The sequence below is a fragment of the Plasmodium chabaudi genome, assembly GCF_900002335.3.
Source record: "Plasmodium chabaudi chabaudi strain AS genome assembly, chromosome: 7".
Taxonomy (NCBI): domain Eukaryota; phylum Apicomplexa; class Aconoidasida; order Haemosporida; family Plasmodiidae; genus Plasmodium; species Plasmodium chabaudi.
Genome location: NC_030107.2, coordinates 666499 through 690453, shown reverse-complemented (window position 1 = coordinate 690453; position 23955 = coordinate 666499). Strand labels below are relative to the sequence as shown.

The 23955-nt window shown below is 23.0% G+C and overlaps 9 protein-coding genes across 9 annotated transcripts; 6 read left to right on the top strand and 3 right to left on the bottom strand.

The window, feature by feature from the left end:
• Positions 1–2014: 2014 nt before the first annotated feature.
• PCHAS_0718800 (protein kinase 1, putative) lies at positions 2015–4550 on the top strand (the record flags this gene model as incomplete). The annotated part of the gene is made up of 2 exons (XM_734701.2): positions 2015–3881; positions 4009–4550. The coding sequence occupies 2 exons, from the start codon at positions 2015–2017 to the stop codon at positions 4548–4550; spliced, it is 2409 nt and encodes an 802-aa protein (XP_739794.2).
• Positions 4551–6266: 1716 nt separating this feature from the next.
• PCHAS_0718700 (conserved protein, unknown function) lies at positions 6267–6887 on the top strand (the record flags this gene model as incomplete). Its single annotated transcript, XM_016797692.1, has 1 exon — positions 6267–6887. One exon carries the CDS (start codon positions 6267–6269, stop codon positions 6885–6887), a length of 621 nt encoding a protein of 206 aa, XP_016653620.1.
• Positions 6888–7125: 238 nt separating this feature from the next.
• PCHAS_0718600 (ATP-dependent RNA helicase DHX36, putative) lies at positions 7126–9798 on the bottom strand (the record flags this gene model as incomplete). The annotated part of the gene is made up of 3 exons (XM_739982.1): positions 7126–8046; positions 8214–8507; positions 8614–9798. 3 exons carry the CDS (start codon positions 9796–9798, stop codon positions 7126–7128), a joined length of 2400 nt encoding a protein of 799 aa, XP_745075.1.
• Positions 9799–13007: 3209 nt separating this feature from the next.
• On the top strand, positions 13008–13780 carry PCHAS_0718500 (conserved Plasmodium protein, unknown function; the record flags this gene model as incomplete). The annotated part of the gene is made up of 2 exons (XM_016797691.1): positions 13008–13082; positions 13526–13780. 2 exons carry the CDS (start codon positions 13008–13010, stop codon positions 13778–13780), a joined length of 330 nt encoding a protein of 109 aa, XP_016653619.1.
• Positions 13781–14894: 1114 nt separating this feature from the next.
• Positions 14895–15590, bottom strand: PCHAS_0718400 (ribosomal RNA small subunit methyltransferase NEP1, putative; the record flags this gene model as incomplete). The annotated part of the gene is made up of 1 exon (XM_739140.1): positions 14895–15590. One exon carries the CDS (start codon positions 15588–15590, stop codon positions 14895–14897), a length of 696 nt encoding a protein of 231 aa, XP_744233.1.
• A 1011-nt stretch (positions 15591–16601) lies between these two features.
• Positions 16602–18374, top strand: PCHAS_0718300 (polyribonucleotide 5'-hydroxyl-kinase Clp1, putative; the record flags this gene model as incomplete). Its single annotated transcript, XM_739139.1, has 1 exon — positions 16602–18374. The coding sequence occupies one exon, from the start codon at positions 16602–16604 to the stop codon at positions 18372–18374; it is 1773 nt and encodes a 590-aa protein (XP_744232.1).
• A 1514-nt stretch (positions 18375–19888) lies between these two features.
• Positions 19889–20569, top strand: PCHAS_0718200 (60S ribosomal protein L22, putative; the record flags this gene model as incomplete). The annotated part of the gene is made up of 3 exons (XM_736805.1): positions 19889–20062; positions 20195–20326; positions 20459–20569. 3 exons carry the CDS (start codon positions 19889–19891, stop codon positions 20567–20569), a joined length of 417 nt encoding a protein of 138 aa, XP_741898.1.
• Positions 20570–22056: 1487 nt separating this feature from the next.
• Positions 22057–22554, top strand: PCHAS_0718100 (protein transport protein SEC61 subunit beta, putative; the record flags this gene model as incomplete). Its single annotated transcript, XM_016797689.1, has 3 exons — positions 22057–22106; positions 22234–22347; positions 22476–22554. The coding sequence occupies 3 exons, from the start codon at positions 22057–22059 to the stop codon at positions 22552–22554; spliced, it is 243 nt and encodes an 80-aa protein (XP_016653618.1).
• A 532-nt stretch (positions 22555–23086) lies between these two features.
• PCHAS_0718000 (conserved protein, unknown function) lies at positions 23087–23815 on the bottom strand (the record flags this gene model as incomplete). Its single annotated transcript, XM_016797688.1, has 4 exons — positions 23087–23194; positions 23295–23352; positions 23517–23602; positions 23744–23815. The coding sequence occupies 4 exons, from the start codon at positions 23813–23815 to the stop codon at positions 23087–23089; spliced, it is 324 nt and encodes a 107-aa protein (XP_016653617.1).
• Positions 23816–23955: the final 140 nt, after the last annotated feature.

The window sequence follows — 23955 nt, the reverse complement described above, 5'->3', positions numbered from 1 at the left end:
ATTTGGTATAAATATACATAAACTTATATGTATGATAAAAATTTTCTGAACGTTCATGCGATAATTTATCATAAAGCCATTTCTGAACAAAAAATATGACCAAAAAGCTAGCTAAATAAAAAAAAATATTTCCTTTTTTTTATTGTTTTTTTTCATTATCATAATTTAATAACTAGTTTATATTTCCATAAAGTTTAAATAAGACATATCGTTTTTTGATATTCAAAATATAGACTGACTCGTATATTATATGCATGCAATATAACATATGCCTATATCTTATATAGAAAGAAAAATATGTAAATATTTGCTACATATGAATATAGTTATTTTATATAAGTTACATATAATAAAAATAACTTAATGTTTAACCCTATAAAATTTTAATTATGTAATATATATAGAATTATTATTTAGTTAACAAAAACACAATACATGACATATGCATGCGTATTTATATACATGTGTAAACATAACTTTTATATTAATTTTCTCAATTTCGTGTTTTATACTCCCTTGGAAAAGTATATTAAGCATTTTAAATATATTATGGAGAAAAAATATATCTTTATTTTTTTTTTTTTCTTAATTTTAACAATATGTCTTTTCACAAAAAATAAAAAACCCCAAAATTTGGTTAAGTGGAAAAAAAAAAATTATTGGGGCAAAATAAATTTTGGTCATACTTTTCTAATACTAGTTAAAGTAAATAAATTTGTTTTTTTTTCATGAAATTTTAGTTAAATAATTTAATTTATATTTAATTAAAACAAGCAGTTTTCCTTTATTTTTCCATTCATTTTTTTTTTCTCTTTATTACAACTTTTTTTAAAATTTTATCACCTCCAAAAATAAAAAATTATTTTATAAACATACGAATAAATTTTTCTACAAATAATGATATATTTTTTTTTTTTTTTTATGAAATTTATATATTTTTGTAAAGATAAAGAATAATTTGTGATTACATCTTGTATGCATATATAACAATTTTATACATACACATAGTACACATAAATATGTATATCCAAATATCATGAGTATTAAATAATCGGAATATTATTACTTCATGCATTATGATTTTTTTGTATTTTGATTTATGTATTTTTTTGTAATTTTTTCTTTTAGAATAATAATTGCATTTGCAAATAAAAAAAATAATGATAATAAAAGAAAAAAAGAAACATATTATTTGAAAAAGATGAAAAGGGGAAAAATTAAATTATAATAATGTAAAAACTATTATGGAATAGTGTATACACGCATATACATATATAATATAGTCTGTGTAATATTTTTATGAATGAAAATTACAAACAGAAACCTAGGCCCAAAATAGTGTATTTTAAATATTAAACGATGCCGACTTTTTTAATTTATGTTTGAAAAATCAAAAAAAGTAAAAAATATAGCGAACAGAGTTAAAATAAAGGGGGACAAAAAAACATATGCAAGATTTTATATAGTATAGAATACTACAGTTGAATGTTTGTTATTCTATTTTTAAAATGATCTTGTAATTTTTTTTACCTATTCTCCTTTAAAGCTATATTTTTTTTCATATAATTATTATCATTAAATTTTGTAATAAGTATATGCATTCAATCCCTGAAATTATAATAAATGTTTTTATTTATTATGAATTAGTATGCATTACAAAATGTTATATACAATGTTGTGAAAATTTTGCACTTATTTGTTAGCTAATTATAATGAACAGTTATTAGACTTTTCCATTTGTTTAAAATGTAGTAAGCACATAGTAGTTATATAGATTGTTTAATCTTTCTCCCCATCATCTTTTTTATTTTTTATATATGTATGTTCATATTTTTACTGTCCATAAGTTGTTATTTTTTATTGTATTTCATTTTTTTTTCATAATATAGCTGCTTTATTATTACACCTTTTGTTTTATTTTGTTTTGTTTTTTTTTTATTATTATCATCATTTATTTTTAAACTCACAAATATATATCACACACACACACACACAAAACGTATATGTACAAAAAATGGATTTAATAAAAATATACAAAGAAAATGACATACTAAATGACTATACAAATATATATTTTGATGATGAAAATTTAAAAAATGATAATAAAAATTTAACATATAAAATTTCTCATATAATTGGAAATGGAGTATATGGTGTAGTGTACAAAGCGGACTGCCTTGAAAACTCCAGTGTAGTAGCATTAAAACAAACGTATCAAAAAAGTACAAAGCATTTTAAAGAAATTGAGATTATGAAAAAATTAAAACATCCAAATATTGTAAAACTGAAGCATGCTTTTTATACATTATGCCCCAATGGTGGAGTATATGTGCATATGGTTATGGAATATGGAAATACTGATTTAGCTACTTCACTTTATTATATAACTATAAAAAATTCTGAACATGTTAATAAAACTTTTAAAAATGTAAATAATTCTAAATATATTAAAAATGACAAAGATAATGATGGAAAATCAAAGAATGATTGTACAAATTTTAATCCATCAGGGGAAAATACGAAATGTGATAATGACAACCAAACTGATAATAACGATAATATAAACTCAGTTGGCGAATCGGAAAATAAGGAAAACCCCGGCAAGTCACAAATGAGCAAATGTGATGAAAATTACACAAATCCACCTGACTCCAATTATAATGATACTACAAAAAATATGAACAAGTCAGAAAATAAATGCAAAGAAAAAAATATTGATACAAATAGCTATGATAATAGCGAAAAAGAAATAAATACCTCAAATAATAGCAATATTAAAAGTGAAAACGATTGCTTAAATAATTATGGGAATATAATAAACAATTTTAACATAAATATGTTACAAGAAAATATTAATAATATATGTTCTTGTCATAATTTAAGCGATTATATTAAAAAAAGTTTTTTTAATGAAAATCAAGTTAAAATATATTTATATCAGCTAATTCGAGCAACATTATATTTACACAGTCTTTGCATTACACACAGGGACATAAAACCACAAAATATTTTAATTTTTTTAAACAAACCAAATAATAATAACTATGAAAATGAAAGCCAAGAAAATAAAAAATGTGTGGTGTGCATTCACAATTCGGTTAAGTTCAAATGTATTATGAATAAAAGAAATATGAACAAAAATTTGGATGAAAATAATAATAGTGTAAATAATAATAATGTGAATATACAAAATTCGATAGTAAATAACGACTGTAATAATGAACAGGCAATAAATAATACTAATACGTCACCAAATGAGGATAATGAAAAAGATTGCAAAAAATATACTTCAAAACTTAATAATGCAGACGAAAATGGGAATTATAATTGTTCCAGTACCCCTATATCTATGTCAAATGGAAAAAAAAATAATTCCAATACTAAACAGGTTAGAGAAAAGCGATCAATGAGTTTTAACAACACATATAAAGAGAAACATAATGATAACGAGAGTTCTGATTATTTAGATAATGCAAATAAAGATAATTGTAAAAAAGCTTTAAAGAGGAGTAAAACTGATTTAGTAGTCTCTCTTCAAATGAATCAAACAAATACAATTAGTGACGAAAAAAATGAAATATTGGCTTTATCAGGTGACAATGAAAATAGTATAGATAGGTTTGAAAATAAAAAAGAAAAAAATGAAATTACCAATTCCAATAATGAAGAATTGGATAATATATATGATGAAAAAAATTTGGATAAAATATATATGAACAGTATTGTATATAAATATATAAAATTATGTGATTTTAATACATCTACTAAATTAAAAGAAAATTATAAATATTTAAGTTATGTGTGTTCAAGATATTATAGAGCACCCGAATTATTATTCGGATCAAACTATTATAGTCATGCCATTGATACATGGTCAATAGGTATGTCAATTATCAAATTTGAAAAAAGTCAAACAGACTTTTACGTATGAATTAGGTGCACTACTTGCTACTACATTTGTATTGTTATACCTTTACACCATTTATTCTTTTTTTATCACTTTTGTAGGGTGTGTAATGGGAGAGTTGATATTGGGGAAACCTTTATTTCTCGGAGATTGTGCATCTGATCAGTTAGTGGAAATTATTAAAATATTAGGGACACCAAATGATGAAGATTTTCTTTCATTTCGCAGTGTATATAAAAATGTAAAATTTCCAAATATAAAACCAATTACATTAAAAAAATTAATAAGTAATAATTCTTCAAAGGAAAGTATAGATTTATTAGATAAGTTGTTACAATTTAATCCCAAAAAAAGAATAAAATTATGTAGTGCATTATTACATAATTATTTTGATGATATTCGAAACTTTAAAGTTTTTAATACTAATACTGATTCGGATAAAACAAACTATACTTTGCCATACATTACAAATTGCTTTAATTTTACAAAAGAAGAATTATTACATTATACTGTTGAGGAAAGAAAAATATTAATACCCTCTGAAATACGGAAACATAAATTAGGTGAAGTAACACAATATATAGATATGACATTAGATCATTTTAATCAATTATATCCAAACAAAGTTAATTTAACCGGGTAAGGTATGTGTACATACATGCATGTATAATCTATACTACACACACTTTAATGCCAATGATGGCCCCGTATAGGAGACAAACTGATTAAGTGTTTTTTAATACTTCGATGGATAATGTAATAATTATTATTTATTATTTTTGAAACCGACTTCATAAAGAAGGTAATATAAAACGAAATGATTGGAAGCATATCGAGTAATTTTTACAAATTTTAAAACTCTTTATTTTGGTCATAATATTTGCACACCTTTATTTTATGTAAATTCATATACCCAGGTATGCTAATCATTTCCCCACACACACAATAGTATCACTATCTTTATTATTTTTTTGTATGCTCATAAAAATTTATATTATGAACAATTTGTAATTTTTTTTTATTACTCCTATCATATATATATATTGAATAGGAAGGCTTTTATTATAAGCTAGTGGAGCTCATTTCAAATATGTAGATAATAATTATGCAATATGAGATGAAGATATATAAATCTATGAATATGTGAATGAGCAAATTTGCATTACTACGTATATACACAAATCAGTAATATATTTTTTTTTTCCGTTTCAATTGTCTTGATTTTATTGTTCATGTATTTATAATTTTTAAATTGCACATTTTTTTGGTTATGCCATTTGCTTTTTATTTTTCCGTCATACCATTGATATACTAGCCAAAATATTTTATTATTTATATGGAAAAAGTGCATATATATTGTGTGTGCATTTTTTTTTTATGCTATTTTTGGGGATATATAATGGCTATACATGACTTGTGCATGTTTTTTACAGCTATTTCGAATGTATTATTATTATATTTTAAATTAAATTTGTTTATTATATGAACAATTCAGAATTTAATTGTTTGGATTTATGTATATATAGCCAATGTACATATTGCATATGCATAAATATGTACAAATAAGTATTTATATGTTTGTGTGCTCATGTGCAAGGTTTAAACCTCATCTTAAAGACTACAATTTAAAATACTTTTAATTAACGATGAAAATATAAATGTCTAAGTAAAAAATAGGAAGTTACAAACTGCAAATATTTAGATCTACATAAATAAATTTATCTTAGGAATAAGAATATGGTTACCCTTTTTATCTCAATAATTTATGTGTAAATAGTTGTACCTATTTAATTGTCCAATTTTGTACATATTTCTTAAAAAAAAAAGCTAACTCAACTGGATGTTATTTTAAGTCTTGCTTCCAATTTTTAATTTGATTGTTCAATTTTATGTATTACAAAAATAGTATATATTCTTAGGATTTTCATTTTAACAGTTTATAATTTTTTTGTAAAAAATGTGCATAAAAACTACTTATAAAGGAAAGAGAAAAGAATTTCCATGCATACAATATTACGTATGTTGGTCCCTAAATTGAATAAACAAACTTTAAAAGGTTGATAAAATTTATAGTTAAATTAGTATGTAGTATGAACAAAGTTTAACAATTATTTATATTACATAATTTTCAAAAAAAAAATATATGCACAAAAATATGCAGTAGGGGTGGAAAAAAATATATTTCTCTCTGGATATTCTTCACATATATATTTAATTATTTTCGTATTTCATCATTTTTTAAATATATTTTATTTGGAAAAAAAATAATATATACTTGATCTTATTAAATGTTTTAAAAAATTAATGATACAATGATTTAAAACAAGTATAAATATGAACAAAAAAAAAAAACTAAGAAATGGATCAACGTAGTAGTAATTTTGTTGGGGGAAAATTAAAATTGAAAAAAAAAATAAAAAAAAATAAAAGCAATAAAAGTAGTGATAATGCAGACAAAAAATATAAGGACGAAATAAATAAAGGATTAGAACATGAAGAGAAAAAGAAAAAAACAAATGATAAAGATGATGATATAATAAATGGTACAGGAAGAATAGTAACAATTAAAAATACAATACAAGGATTTGATACAAAGTTTATAGAAGAATTAAAAGTTGGATATCAAATAATTTTAAAAAATCCAACTAGTCTACAAATTGAAAAAAGAAATGTAACATCCATATTAAGTAATAGAACGGTACTTGTTGATGAAGAATTTTCAAATGATATAAGTACAGCATGTAAATATTATATAAATAAAAAAAAAGACGAGGATATAAATAATAGTGATAGTGATAATGAAACATTGAAATATGCAAAAGTTTTAAAAGATAAACCGAAACATGATGTTATAAAAATACGACAAAAAGTTGGATTATGGTCTTATAAAGTTGTTGATAAAAAAATTAAGGGAAATTTAACAAATGAGCAAAAGTTAGATGAACGGGTAAAAAGTGGCCGTGATAAATTCTGTTGGTAATGCAATTAAAAAAAAAAAAACATGATTACTTTAAAAAATTTTGAAAAACATTATTAATCGCGTCAGACATTTGTAATGCTGAGCCGTATGCTGAGTAGTAATGCATTCGAATGTTCACCGAATAAAACATTTTCGTAGTAAAAAATTGTATAAACAAATGAAAATAAAAAATTTTTTGGAATATCTCCTTCCTTGTGCACACACACGTGGTGGTCTACCGATTGAACCTTCTTCTAATTTAATCTTTGGCTATTTGAAAATTTTTTGGGACAAACTTGATTAGCCATTCAGGGTCTACTTTTGTGACAACACGCGCATATAATCTTTTTGTTTGCACAACATCCGAATAAAAGATAAACGAGGGTTTAGTAAAAGAATTAAAGAGAGTAGAAGAAGGATGTATACGTAATTTAGTTTTTGTTACTAAATTCATAAAAACTGAAGAATTTGATATATGTTTTGCAACATTAAAATAACATGATTTACATAAAGACATCATAATATTATCCCAATTATGCATATGTAATTTTTTATTTATTTTTATTTTTAATTTATTTGATAATATTTCTAATAATTGTTTTTTAATTTTTTGTACATTTATTAAAACTTCATTATTTAATCCATACATATTACAAAATTGTTTTTTTCCACTATTTGTTAATTCTTCTTCCCATAAATAAAAAACATGTAATATTGTTAAATGATCACCATCTGGATGTATTAATTTTTTTCTAGCGATATTAATAATTTTATGTTTATCATTTATTTTAAGTTCATCATAATCTTCATCTTCCTTTTTACTTTTATCTTTATTTCTATTTTCATTTTTCCCATTCCCTTTACTAGCCATTGTTGCCAAATTGGTATCTGCATCATCAAATTCATCATCAAAATTAAAATTTAAAAAAATGCTATCACAATTTAAAAGCGCTATTAATGTAGCCATTTCATCAACACAATTAAAAGAAACAGCTGATAGTAACATATTCCCATAAATAGGACTAAGGGGAAGTAAAGATATTTGTCTTCCTAATTCTGTTAAATTATTATTTACATCTATTGCTTTTATTTTAAATAACATTTTTGCTGAATGAATAAAAAGTTCTTTTTTGGGATTCTCTGGAAAGTTAAAGTCTAGTGGATTTTTTATATTCATTGCCTGGTATGAAAATAAAATATTTGAAAAATGAAAAATTATGAGTTTCGAGCCAGGTTAGCACTTCAAGCAAGTAAAAAATATAACACGTTTATGCATAAATAGGTTATGCATAAATAGGTTATGCATAAATTGGCTATGCATAAAGTGGCTATGCATAAATGACATACCTTTAGCTCCAGATATATTTGTGTAAGATCAGATCTAAATATTTCGGGTATTAAAAAAGGCTTCATACTGTCATATTCATCTTTGGTATATATTCTATAAACTTTTCCTGGGCCTTCTCTTCCTGCTCTTCCACTTCGTTGAATTGCAGAATCTTTTGTTATTTTTGTAATTTTTAAAACACTGCATCCTTTTTTTTCATCGAAAAATTTTACCTTTGCCTTACCACTATCTATTACGTACTTAATGTTAGGGATCGTCACGGATGTTTCGGCGATGTTCGTACTGAGGATCACCTGAAAGGGGGGAGAAGCGATTTGTCAAAATGTGAAACGATACAATTGTATAGAAATATTATCGACAAGATTAGGCACAAAATAAAGTGAATTGTGATATGCTTACCTTTCGCGTGTTAGGGGGAACGGGGTCAAAAATCATTTTTTGTTTTTTATTAGGAAGGGAAGAATATAGCTGTAATATTTTCATGCTATATATTTTATCAGGAATAATCTCTGTATCACCAAAATGGAATGATATATCATCAACAGGATTTTCATGAAGTGATCCCATTGCATAATTAAATTTAGTTACAATATCTTCATCATCATTTATATTTATATTTTTTTTATCATTTATTAATTTTTTTAATAACATTCCTTTGTAAATAATTTTTAGTTTTTCCTTAAGCATAATATTAACCATTTCAATTTCTTCTTGTCCAGGTAAAAAAACTAAAATGTCTCCGATTATGTCATTATAATTTTCATCACCTTCGTTTACTAAATCATAATTTTGTGTGTTATGGATATTTTGATTTTTCAAAATATTTGGATTATCACATAATTCCTGATCTGCATTTTTTAGGTCATCATGTTCATAATATTCTGAACTGTTCATATTTTTTTTTGCATAAGAATTTTCAAAATGTATTTGTAAAATTGTACATACAATAGACAGTAGATAATCCTCTATTAAATTTTTTGGATAAAAAATTGAAATTTTATGAATTTTATGAGGAATTGATATAATTGGAGGATTTCCCAAAAAGCTGTTAAAAATATTTATATCAAAAGTAGCTGACATAAGAATAATTTTTAAATCGTTTCTTTTTTCTATTAATATTTTAGTATATCCTAATAATACATCAGTTCTTATAGATCTTTCATGTATTTCATCTAAAATAATAAATTTATAATTTTTTAATAATGGATCGCCCATTATTTCTCTTATTAATATTCCGTCTGTTACGAATTTTATTTTCGTTTTCTTCGAACAAACATTTTTAAATCGTATACTATATCCTACATACTCACCAACATTTCCTCTACCCATTTCCTTCGATACACGTTCTGCTACAGATATTGTAGCAACTCTTCTTGGCAAAGACACGAGGATTCTTTGGGCCGCATCCTTATCAATGTTTTCTTTATCATCATTTTCTTTTTCATCAAAATATATTTCATTTATTATTTGTGGTACCTGCGTTGTTTTCCCACATCCTGTTTCCCCTTTTATAACAATAAGTTTATTATCTTTTAATTTTTCTTTTATTTCATTTTTATATCTTAATATTGGTAAATCCTTCATCGTGAAAAAAAAATTCAAATCAACGACATATATATCATCATTATTTTTGTTTAAAATCGCATTACAAAGAGTGATATGATTTGTCGTTCCATAAAATTGTATTTTTACATTTTTTATTCTATTTTTTTTTATATATATTTATGAACAAGCAATATTATATACTAACTAAAAATTCCATTGTTTAACATTTTTCTACATATATTTGTTTATTTTCCTTTTTTCTTATTTTTTTTTTATTGGGTAAAAAATTATTGTGCTCATCAATAAAAAATATGTTTTTATATACGCCCCGATTTTAGATCGTTTAAAAATGTTCATAAATAAAATATTATAAACATATAAATATATATTTACATATTTCGTAAAAAAAATGTTATAAGAAATATATACAATTTTTAACTGATAAAAATTGAAAAAATACAACAGTGTGATATATATACAAAAGAGGGGGTTGTTTTATTTGTCAAGCCATTGCCTAATGCTACAATTTTCATTACCTTATGCTTATAGTTAAAATATGTTTTAAACAATAGAAGGAAATGTATTTGCATATTTTCTTTTCTTAACAACCCATATTGTTACAATAATCCTTTTTTAATAAGCAAATAAAACATTGTAGTTATTACAAACGAATGGACAAAACATGAGTCGTATAAATAAGTGACACTAACGAATAATACAATTTAATTTTGAAAAATATGTTAAAAGATTTAATCGTTTTTAATTCACCATTTTCATCTTATTAATATTCGTCATATAATGATTATATAAATAATTTTTATATCATCGCCAAATTTTAATTAAGCTTTTTTTAATAATTTTATACTTTTTTCGATATTTTATATTCTTTCATTACAGTTATTTCGTTTAACAATTTATAAGTGGAAACAAAATTTCTACAACATACTGCTGTTTGTGACTATTTATTATTTTATTCTTTAAAATGTTATATTGCCAATTTCAATGTTTTAAAGAGTAAAATAACAATAGTTGTAAATACTAGTGATAATATATAATGACAAAAGACAGCGAAAATTGTATTGAAAAGAATGTAAAAGTGTGTGCGCCCTTAATATGGCATCATTATTTATAATTTTATCGACAAATCAAAGGAATGTAATTATACATGTACATTTATATTAAAAGAACTAGTTACTTTTATTGTATCTAAAAATGGGAATCATATTTTTTATTTAAATAGTATAATATATACATATGTATATTATTTATATTTATTATAAACACAATTTTAATTAGTGTGTGCGATTTGTTTTTTCTGAACACGGTCATAAAAAAAGAATTAAAAAACAATTTTCGCGTAAAAAATTATGAACGGCAATAATTTTTTTTTAAAATTTGTATATAAAAAAAAAACAAGAAAATTTATTGAAGTCCCATTTAATTATTATTTTGTAAACATATTTACACCTTAAAATGGTTATATAGAAGATTGTGATTAAATGTTGTTTATGTAACAATTCCTTTGCCTATAATTTGTTAAACACCACCATACAAAGTTTTCAACAGTTTGGCAATATATATTAAAAAAAGGGACCGAAATAAATCACGTACATATAATATGTTGGATAGCTAAATGGTTCATTATTAATATGTAAATATAGTATAATATTTATTAGTTTTTTTAAATATAATATTTGTTATAAACAATTTCCCTGCATTTTTATTATAAGAATCCGAAAAAAACAGATAGGCCTTCAACTTATCGAAACAGGTTCCTTTTGCCAATATTTATATAGTCGTATAAATTATGGCAGTTGTATATATATACATATGCAGTAAACAATACTATCAACTGATAATGGTTATAGTAAAACGGTTTAAATTTGGTGGCCACGAACAAATGAGAAAATTATACGTAATTAAAAATTTTATAGTGTTATAAAATTGTAACTAAAAAAATCTTTAATAAACAAATAGAAGATTTGTAAAAAGTACAAAGGTATATATATTTATATATGAAACAAATAAATAAAATTTTTTGTTTTATTTAATGTACGATTAAAAAATTAATGGGAGTTGAATATTAAAATGCATTGAAATTTAGATTAATGAAAAATGAAAAAAATTTTGAATAAAAAATTATAGTTAATTGATTTTATAATCATCTAACCATTATAATTAAAATTGATTTTAGTGCTAATCTTATTATAATTGCATTTAATAAATATGCAACAATAATTTTTAGTTTAGTTTTTTTTTTTTTTTTCAAATCAAACACTTGATATAAATAATGGTATAATAAATAAATCGTAAAAAGTTAATATATAAGGATACTATATAATATTATATACGTACGTTTAAAATGGCCTTCTTCCATATAAAAAGTACAAATTGCATATATTTTTTACGTAATAATCATTTCTCATATATATAAATAAAATTTAATAATAAATAATGGCACTATTATATATAATTACATAATAAAACGCGGTAAAAAAAATTATATATTATAAAAAAATCGTATATAACATTTTATTACTAATATTATATACGTATATAATATTATTACGTACATTTATAATAATAGAATTCCATATATAGCGTTTTTTTTTATTTGTATAATTTTTTTTTTACGAAATAAATATATAGCGAAGAAGCATTAATATATATAAATAATATAAAAAGCGAATTTATAATAAATGGTATATATTGATTTTATATATATACATGTATAAATTTATGCGCGTATTATATTATAGATAACGAAATACGAATTTATTTAAAACTAGGTAGTTATATATTAATATTAATACTTATTAATTTTTTGTTTTTTCTAAAAAATTATATGTGAATTTTGTTAAAATATATTTTATATTTTATTATTATATTATATATGGTGAACAATATACATATTTTTCAGACTCTTATATATATATATTTATTATTTATATTACTTATTTTTTTTTTTATCATTCTTTTATATACTTAATTAGAAAAAAAAGTAATATAATAAAATATATACCTTTTGATATTATATATATATTTTTTTTGTCTTTGAAATTATTTTATTTCTTTGTATTTTTTTAAAATAATCATTTGGTCATATATATATATTATATATATATGTGACATAATCCAATAATAATAATAATAAATATAAAATATATGCATTTTTTGAATACATGAAATCAATAAAACGTATACAAACAAAAAATATATTGTTCTAAACAAAAAATCACTGAGAGAAAATGACGAAAGTAAATAAACCGCCTACAACCACCAATCCAAACATAAAACTGAAGAAACCAAATTCTAAAGAAGAAGTAATACATACATGCATAATATATGCACATATATATATATTCGAGTGTTTTATATTTTGTCGATGTTTGATTACTTAGGACTTATACCTTTGTGCACAAAATTCATTTGTTTATATATATATAATAAAACAGGAATAGTATTGATTCCTATTTATATGTCTAAGCGTTTTATTTTAAAATGTTGTGATTTGTTTATGTTTTATGAATTGTGCATAAATTTGCTGTTATGCATGAATCACATCTTGCATATAGCTATTTGTTATAATAGTTTCATATGCTGTGAAAAATGCAAAATCAGGAATATTGCTACATTTGCATCGTTTTTTTCGATTGCGTATGTTTATCAGTTTCATTCCGTGCGAACGCTTAGCTTTGCCATGCCATCGTGTCATCATGCCATCATATCACAATGCCATATCTGTTTCGCTCTTTTTCTTTTTTAGGAATTTTATCAACCCGTAAAAAAAACAGTAATTACAAAAACACCACCAAATAAAGTAGTAGTACCACCTAAAAGGCCTGATGAAAGTTCTCCTCAAAAAAAATTAGAAAATGAAGGTTCAAATCCTAACGACCCAAATAAAAAAGATGCATCTACAGATAAATCAAAAGCAAACTCTGATAAAAAAAATGATAGTGGAAGTGGCCAAGGTATTTTTTCATGGCTATGGAGATACTTTCCAAAAAAAAAAACATAATTTTGTCTTACTATTTTAAAATTATAAAAAAAAAATATATATATATGTTATAATATACTAATTGTATATATATATATGAAGACTTAATGTGTATGTGTTTTATTCTTACAATTCTTTCTACCCTTTAGTTTATTATCATTTACTTTTTTTTCATTCTTTATTTTATTTTCTTTTTTTTAATTGGACTTATATTTAAAATAAAAAAAATTGAAATTCCCAAAATGTATATCATTTTTTTTCTTCGTTTCACTTTTGCATTCCTATTTTATTAAAACATTTTTTTTTATGAAAAAGATGCTTTTTTAGTGCCGTTAAAATTTATATGTATATGATCTATCTATATATATATAATATTTATTTTTCATTTTATATAAAAAAAAATTGTAAAAATTGCAAATGTTGTAAATACTATGGAAATATACATTCGATAAAATTATGACCAAGTCAGGCACGAGGCGGAAGAAGAAAAAGGAAAGCTTAAGTTGCCTCCCAAATAGTGCCATGCCTTATATGTATATTATACACATATATATATGTATGCGTGTGGTGCGTATAATAATTGTTATATAAAATGCCAATTTTAGTATATGTAGAAATGCTGAAGTTATGTTTTTTTCTCTTTTCTCTATATATATTATGAGCATTATATGTGTGTAGCTTCGAATATTATTATTTTATAGTGCTACGTTTTGATATATTTAAATTAGACTTCAATTTTTTAACTTTTTTATTTTTTTAATTTCTAAATAAAAAGCAAATATTATTTCAAAAGTTTTAAATTCAAAAATTTTGTGTGTTGCCAGACAATTTAACGCACACACATATATGTAAGCAAAAATTACAAGTATAGCTATATATATACAAAAAAATTAATAAAAAAATATATGCACAAATTGTGTGTGCAATTGTACATAAAAAATAAAATAATTTAATTTATGAAACAAATTGTAATATGTATTTAAAACGAGGTATATGCAAAGATTAGGTAATAATTCTTTAGCCTAAATGACAATAAAGGGAATAATTAAAAAAAAAAATTGTCTGAGGTTATTCAATTTTCGTACTTTATTTATGCATGTACATACATAATTTATTTGATTTTTCTGTAAACTGTTCAGAATAATTTCCACAAATTTTCAAACTCAGAACATATCGAAGAACAACAAGTAGCAGCACTTAAACTATATTCTGAAATACTTATGCTTTGATCAATAATATCTAAATTCATAGTTGGGTTAGAATATGCTACAGCTCCTATAAAAAATGTTATAGGTATTTGTTCATCTTTAAAATTCTGAACATAGTCAGGTAAATTAACTTTTTCGCCTTTTAATGATAAAGCTATTTTTTTTCCATTAGTTGGTAAAATATTATTATAATCATTTTTTATAATTTTTAATAAATATATATTTTTTTCATTTGCTTTAATTTTATATTTTCTTAAAAAAGTGACCATTAATGATTCAAATTGATTATATGTTTTAGGTATTTTTAAATGGGGTGAAACATAAAATAATTGGTTATCATGTGTTTTTATATATATTTGTAACATCCCATATTTATTTAATGGGCTTTCTAATAAATGTATTAAACATTGATGTAAAATATCAGGTCTATAATTTTTTATATTGTCTTCATTTTTTCCCTTTAATAATATATTTTTATGTTTTGTATTATTAGCTAGTTCATAGATATATGGTTTTATTTCGATCAATTGTAAACAGGCACCCTCTAATATTATTATTATTTTTTTTTCTGTTTTGTTATTATCTTCCGAAAAGTGTATAATCTTATCGTCATTAGGTTCCATGTTTTTATTTATTTTTTTCGTTTTTAAAAAAAATTACTGAATGTTTTGAGGCTAAGCATGGTTCTGCATGTATGTAACCGTAGAATATGTTGTAAAATAAATAAATAAATATCAATACCATAAACAATAAGCATGTATATATAGGCTATCAGTGGGAGTGGCTACTGTAACATATTACAATTCGAGCAATTTTTTATATCATCTTTATAACTCCACAATGAAAAAATATAATATAAAAAATAATGAAAAAAATTGAATTATAAAAACAGTAAAAAAATAATAATATTTTAATTTCAATTTTTAAGCAAATCATCAAAAGGCAACCGAGAAAAAAACATCATATATATCCGTTTTATATATAGATATAAATTTTCTGAACGTGCATAAATTATACCACTTTTAATAGCGCATATTTAAATGTGATAAATTTTCTAAAAAAAAATTATGACATGTACATGTATCTTTAAGGTAAAATTTATATTTTGGAATAAGGATGAAATGAAAAAAAAAGAAATAAAAAGGTGAAGAGAAAAAAATTATAAATAATTTTTTATCACATATTGATCTGCGAACAGTAGAGCAACCAAATTCTCCTTTTCCTTCTCGCCTTTTTTATTGCTGTCAAACTGAAAAAAAAGATAAAACCCAATTTGTATGAACATTCAGGTAATTTTGCAAAAAGTTATGTACAATGCGAATAGCGAAATAAAGGATATTTTCAAATAGTAGAATACATATATTTAGGGGACAATATATATATATGAGGATTCCATCATGTACGAGTAGAATTACACAAGACTGGAAAAATAGTATACATATTTCTTCTCTAACTATATTTAATTATGCAAATAAGTATGCGAATAAGTGTTTTTATCAGGATAAAAATAATATGAACATGCTCATGGATTTTTTTTTTCATAAAATAGTTTACGCAATAAGTAGCTAATTACAGACGTTTTTTTTGGAAGATAAAAAAAAAATAATAAAGACAATTTTATAGGATAAAAAAATATGGAGAATGCAAATAACACCAGAATTTATCATTTGAAAATGTATAGGGAACTTCGGATAGTTACCCTTGAAAAACCATTAAAAAATGAAGAAAATGAAGAATGTATAAAAATTAGAATATTACCAATTCAAGGAAATAATAGTGAAGATAAAAATACACAAATGTGTGTAGCTGAAATATTTGGAAAAGAGCTAGTAGTCGATAAAGACTATTATTTTGGATATAACGAAAAATTTTCTATATATACTTTTACTGGATGTATAGTTCAAATAAAAGGAAAAACATTACAAGAATATGAAAGTAAAAATTCTACAATCAAAGAATATTTATCCTTATCTTATGTTTTAGATGCTTATAGAAATTTGGCAAAAAAAAAAAAAAAAATTGGACCACGAGTATTGATAACAGGAAATAATAATTCTGGAAAAAGTTCTGTCTCTATGCTTTTGTTAAATTATGCACTAAAGTCCGGATTTAAACCTATATATATAGAAACTGATACAAAAGGGAACTGTGATAAGATGGATATAAATCGAGGTCCCGGAGTTATGAGTTGTTTTATATATGACAATAATGAAGGTGCAAATAGTAGTAGCCTAAGTAGTAGCAACATAAATAGCAGCAGTTTAAATATCGGAAATTTGAACAGTACCAACTTAAGTAGTCGCTTTCGATACTCTTTGGATTACTTCTTTGGATATCTAGACATATTGGATGATATAAATTTGTATTACCATATTAATGAATGCATGAGTAGTTGTATATATTTGATGTTGTTAAATAATTTAAATTATTATTCAGGGAATTTAAAAAATAATACAGATCAAGAAATTATATATTCGTCTGGATTTATTTTGAATGTGCCATCTGAAGCGGATATTAAAATTATAAATAATTTGATCGATATATATAATATAAATATAGTTGTTATTATTGATAATTCTTTTTTACATTATTCGTTAAAGGAATATTATGATAAAGAAGAGAAGCAAGGTAGTTTAGAAAATTTTAATAATTCAGATAATATTCAACAGTTTGGTGAAAATGGCGAAAAAAAAGAATATAGTAATTCTGGATTATATAAGTCAAGTAAAAATATTAGATATGATGAAGAAGATTTTATGAATATTGAAAAACAAAATGATAATATTCAAACAGATAATGATAAAGAAGAAAATGATGATACAGTTAATAAAATAGAAATAATTGGAATGCCTAAATATGAAGGTGTTATACCATCTGATAATAGTAGAGCACGATATTGTAGGAATCTATGGTTTTATGATTATTTTTATAAAAATATAAATTTAAATAATACAATATATAAAAAATGTCATATTATAACAATTAAATATAATCAAACAAATTTTGTTCGACTAGATACAAAATTAGCAGTCCCTTTATCTGCTTTACCAGCCGATTGGCAAAATGTAAAAAGAGAAACCGTTTCAGTAACTAGCTATAATGGAAATATAAAAAATTTAATGAATTGTGTATTAGGCATATCATATTCTAAAAAAATAAATTACGTCCATCTTATGAATATAGCAGGTTTTGCACATGTACAAAATGTAAGAGAAGTTGAAATAGAAAATGATGGACAAAAAAATGAAAATAAGGATAATAATAATATTGAATATATTGATAAAAATACTGATACTCAATCAGTAAATGATTTTTTTATCGATATTATATGCCCAGTTTCTGTAACAACAAAAAATATACCACCATATTTTATTGTTCCAGGAAATATGAAACATATCCGATTTTAAAAATGTGAAATAAATTTTTTTATGCGTTAGCATTTTGTCTTTTCCCCCTACTTTTTTTTGTCATTTTTTGTTTTAATTTTTATGTCCACTATTTGCAAACAATTAAAAAATGGATACCCCTTTTCGGGTTTTTGTGTAAACCAACTTTTCAATAAAATTATAAAAAAATTTTAGCTTTATTCGATTTTTATTTATAAAAAATAGTAGATGGTATATCCCATAATGTGTATAAAATGTTGTATACGCTATTATAATAATGTGACAATATATTTAAAAAATAAAAAAAAATTAATTTTTTATAAAAATATGGAAATAAAAATATTTTTAATTTTTTGAGAGAAGCTTAAAAATGTAAGAATAGGAAGGAGGTTAAAAATCGGTTTGTAATATTTTATGGATACGCATAAAGATGGTGGGAAATGAACTTCTTTACATTCTTTACTTTCTTTATTTTTCATGACATATGATATTTTTTTTATACCAAACAACATCATTCGTATTTTAACTTTTTATTTATCACAAAAATAAGCCAAATAAAATTAAAAAATTTTTTAAGGCTTAACAAGAAATATAAAAATTGGTCATAAATAAATATGTTCGTATTTTTTTATATAAAGAAAGGGGGTTGTTTATTTATTCCTACATATATAATAATAATATAATGGATATACATATGATATAAAATATTTATTACAAAGCATTGTCATTATAATAAAACTTGTGCAGGTAAAAAAATGCATTTCCACCTACTATTGGGGTATTATGTAATAGTGATAAGGGCTTAAAACGGTAAAAATATTTTTAATATATATATAAAGAAATTATAAAAAATTATTATTATATATATATTATTATGTGCATATTATATTTAAAGGGTTTATTAATTTACCCTATACAAATCTATACAATTTTATCGCCTTCTTTTTTCCATACTATATTATTATTTTAAAATATATATATGTATTCCTGACTGACAATAAGATTATATTATTTATGCATAAAAATAAATGCACATGATATTTTCTTTTTTATAGTACCCCCAAGCCTATTGCTCATAAAAATTAAAATTCCTTTTAGCGCGGAGGAAAATGTTATATATGCAGTAAACGACTGGGGAATGTTATATATATATATAATAAATATAATATAATATACATAATATAATATTTAAGGGTATCTAATAATTTATAAAAAAAAACGATATAGTTTTTCCACCTTATATTTACAAATTATGCATATTAAGCCAATTTATATTTTTATGCGGGTATAAAAAATATTATAATATTTATTTAGCGCCAATTTGGGAACATAAAAAAAGAAAAAATATAGCGTAAAAAAAGTAAAAAAATATTTTAAAAATATTTATAAAAATATAAATTACAAAACATAACACTATTTTGTGTTTTATGAATATTCCTAAATTAACTACAACTCATTTATAGATATAAGTTTAATCTTATTTTCTTTTTACTATAATATCCATATTTTTAAAATAAAAAAAAAAATAAAACAAAATGGCAGCCAAAAAGGATGTAAAAAGTGCGAAAAAAACTACTGGAAAAAATGCAAAAAAAATTTCCAAAATTCTTGGAAAAAAAAGTAAAATAGTAAAAAGTACAAAGGGAGTTAAATACATTCTTGATTGTACTAAGCCAGTCAAGGATACCATTTTGGATATTAGCGGATTGGTAAGTTCATTAAACGGAAAATGGCATGCGTACATACGTACGTACATACATACATGCATAGTGATTACCAGTATACTTTGAAAGTACCTTTGTATGCATTTGCCATATTTTTTTATTTATTTTTTAATATAGGAACAATTTTTCAAGGACAAAATAAAGGTTGACAACAAAACAAACAACCTAAAAAATAAGATAGTAGTATCATCAGACGATTACAAAATATATATCACTGTTCACATTCCATTTTCAAAGAGATATATTAAGGTAATAATCAAATTTGTATAAAAAATGTTACATATAATGTGCATATATCTCATAAATATGGCACTACATTGTATGGATGTATAATTTAACCATATTAATTTTTTTTTTTTTTTTTTTTTTTTTTTTTTTTAGTATTTGGCAAAAAAATACTTAAAAATGCACCAGATTAGAGACTTTTTGAGAGTTATAGCAAAGGGAAAATTGGCATACGAATTTAAATATTTTCAATTGAATAATGAATAAATAAAGGATAGGATGTAACCAGATTATATGCATTGGATATATGTACAAACACGCTATGTTTTGAACGAGAATAATAAATATATTAAATTTTAATACATTGTTAACTATTTATCCTTTATATGTAAAAGTGTCTTTGAATTCGTAAATAATTTATAAATAGGTGTTATGCACACATACATGCGTATATAATATTTTTTTTTATTTACTACTGCTTATTTATACATTTTTCCCATACTAACTTTTGATCATTTAATTTTTATTTTAAAGATATAAGCAAATCTTCCACACATGGTTATAGCACCTATGGTTATATAAGTGTCGATGTTGCTCCAATAAGCTTCCTAAGATTTGGGCATACATCACTTTTAAAATGCTTATTTATATAGCATAAGAACATAAGTTATCATATTATTGCATACTTATCAAAATTGCGAACCATTTATGCATATATAATATGGGGCAAACCTCATTAGTATATATTTAATAAGGTGTGGTAATTCAAAAAAATAAGGGTTTGAAAAATAGTTTTATAATTCTCAAGTAATTCCCTGCTTGTGTAAATATAAGCTATGGATTTTATTTTTTTTTATTTCCTATTTTGTTGAAAAATTTAAAATTATAACAGTTGTAAAATGTATTACATATACAAAATTAAGATCTTTGTGTGTGGATCTGTAAAGGTACATACAATAAGCCATGCCTTTGATCCATCCATTGTGTGAACGAATAGGAATAATATACATGGATGTCTACTATATATTAAAATATAGTAATAAAAATTGCAGGAAAATTTAGCAAAATGAATAGCCCATATATTTAAGAACAAAATTAAAAAATATAAATAATAAATATAATACAAAAATGTGCGAAAAAGGGGAAACACTACTAAACGTAATTCAATAAAATGAGCTTATACCTATGTATTATATATTACCATTTTTTATTTTATTTCCCTTTTAATTATTTCATATTTATAAAATAAAGATAAAATATTTAAAAAAATTTGTAAGCTTAATTTTTAAATGGAATTCTTAAGAAACGGAAGTAAAACTATTATATGCACATAGTATGTAATATCTCGTAAAAAAGGTGATTACAATTAATTAACACAAATATCACAAAATAATATCCAAAATAATTGCAAAAAAAAAAATATACAAATAATCAAATAAATAAGAAATATTTTATAAATATATAAAACAAAAATAAATATTTTATAATAAAGGAAAAGCTAGTTTGAAACATTTTAAAAACTTTAACAACACATAAAATTTTAGTAAGTAAGACTATATTAGATTATACATTTTTATCACTATTTTAATACTTAAAAATATTTGTAATAATTTTTGTATGTAAAATAAAGTTCAATATATATACTATTTATCATATTCCCTTTATTATTTATATATATTCTTGTATATTTATATTCGTATAATTTTTACTTACCATATTTTTGGTAGCTAAATTAATCCATATAATATAACAAAATGAATAATACTCCTCCAGTAATCGTTGGTGGTGTGAGAACACCCGCAAGGTATGAAATTATTACATATATACACTATTATATTAAAATAAAAAAAAATATTCACATTAAAATTAACACAAAATAAAGTGATATGGAAATAATTTTATAATTTAATTTTTGTTTATATTATGTTTAGACGAAGACCAACCCCAAGTGGTGGCCAAACAAGTAGCAATAATCAAGGAAGAGGTAGCGTCAGTGGAAATACCATATTAAAAATTTATGGAGATGATTCCCCCGGTTTTAAATTGTAAGCGTGTGCATAATTTTTTTTTTTTTTTTTTATGAAAATGGCTAGCTAGATCACATAAACGCTCGAATACCTTACTTGTGCATGTAATAATGCATACATATATATTTTTTTTATTACTTTGTCAGAACGCCACAAACCGTTTTAATATCAACCTTAATATTTATGGCAACAGTAGTTATTCTGCATATTATTAGTAAAATTTAAAAGGATGGCAATTTTTCCTATTGACATGTATACATATGGATAGACATATGTACATGCTACAAATGCAAGATAATAGATAGAGCCATATTTTTTAAGATAACGATATTTTTTTTAGTTTAAGAGGATTTTTATTAAAATATATAATGTTGACATATATGTGAAAATTTGCTTGCTGATTGAAATAATGGCTACTGTAACATTTTTTTTTTTATTTGAATATAACACTACCTTTTTGTTTGCGTAGGAATATTCCCGCATTTAATATACATTATATATATTGATGTTTTATTTTCGTTTATACTATTCATTCCTTGTTATATTAAACAAAACAGAGATTTAAGAATGTATGCATATGCACATACATATATACAATTTCTCCAATTATTAAATTTTGTTTAAATACAAGAAAAAAGAGGAGTAACATGAAAAAATGGGGAACACATATCCCAACATGTGTATATATGCAAATATTTAAAAAAAATACACAATAATACGAATGTTAAAAAAATACAATAAAAAATTGCTATTTTTCTTATTCATGAAAGGTCTTTCTATATTCTTCTTCCATTAGCATATTTTGTTCTTTCACCTTTTTGGCTTTTTCTAAATAAAGGGAAAAATAGCTATCTAGCCTAGGCATCTACAAAAGCATAAACATTCATAATAATTATGTATAGCCATAGAAAAATGATAAAATATATGCATATCATGGTATGTATAATATATAGGAAAACACATACCAGCTTTTCAAAATTTAAAAATTCTTCCTCGTTCATCCAAGTTAGTTTATGGTTTTGGCTGTATGATTGAATGGAAATAATAATTTGAATACATGAATGCATAGATATACAAGTATTATAATGTAAGCTAAAACAAGCATATAAATTACATTCCTACAAGTTTACACATATATATATTAATTATTTTTCTTCTAAAAGTATTTGTCATTTTTCTTTTCATACTTGTCAACAAAACATAAGACTGGTTCTTCTTTACCATCTTCGTCTCTTTTCCCAATGAAAATAAAACATTTTTTACCCGAGGGAAACTAATAACCATGAAAAAAATGTATAGATATTAATTTTGTTTCTATACCTTTGGAAATAGCTAAAATTATAATAATACATATACAAGCTTGGGATGCAAAATATGCACACACTATATAAATCGAATTATTACTTATTCTTACCTTTAATGTTTTTATTTTTTTTTTGGGTGGCCAATATATGTATCTTTTGGATATATGAAATAGATTTATCATCGTATATCCATTTATTATGTATAGACATATTAAGTAAATGTTTTTTGGATTTTTGAAAATAATACTACTGTTTTTTTTACCATGATTGTAGAGGAAATAAAAAATATAATTTTTATTTATTCTATTGAAGTTGATGTAAT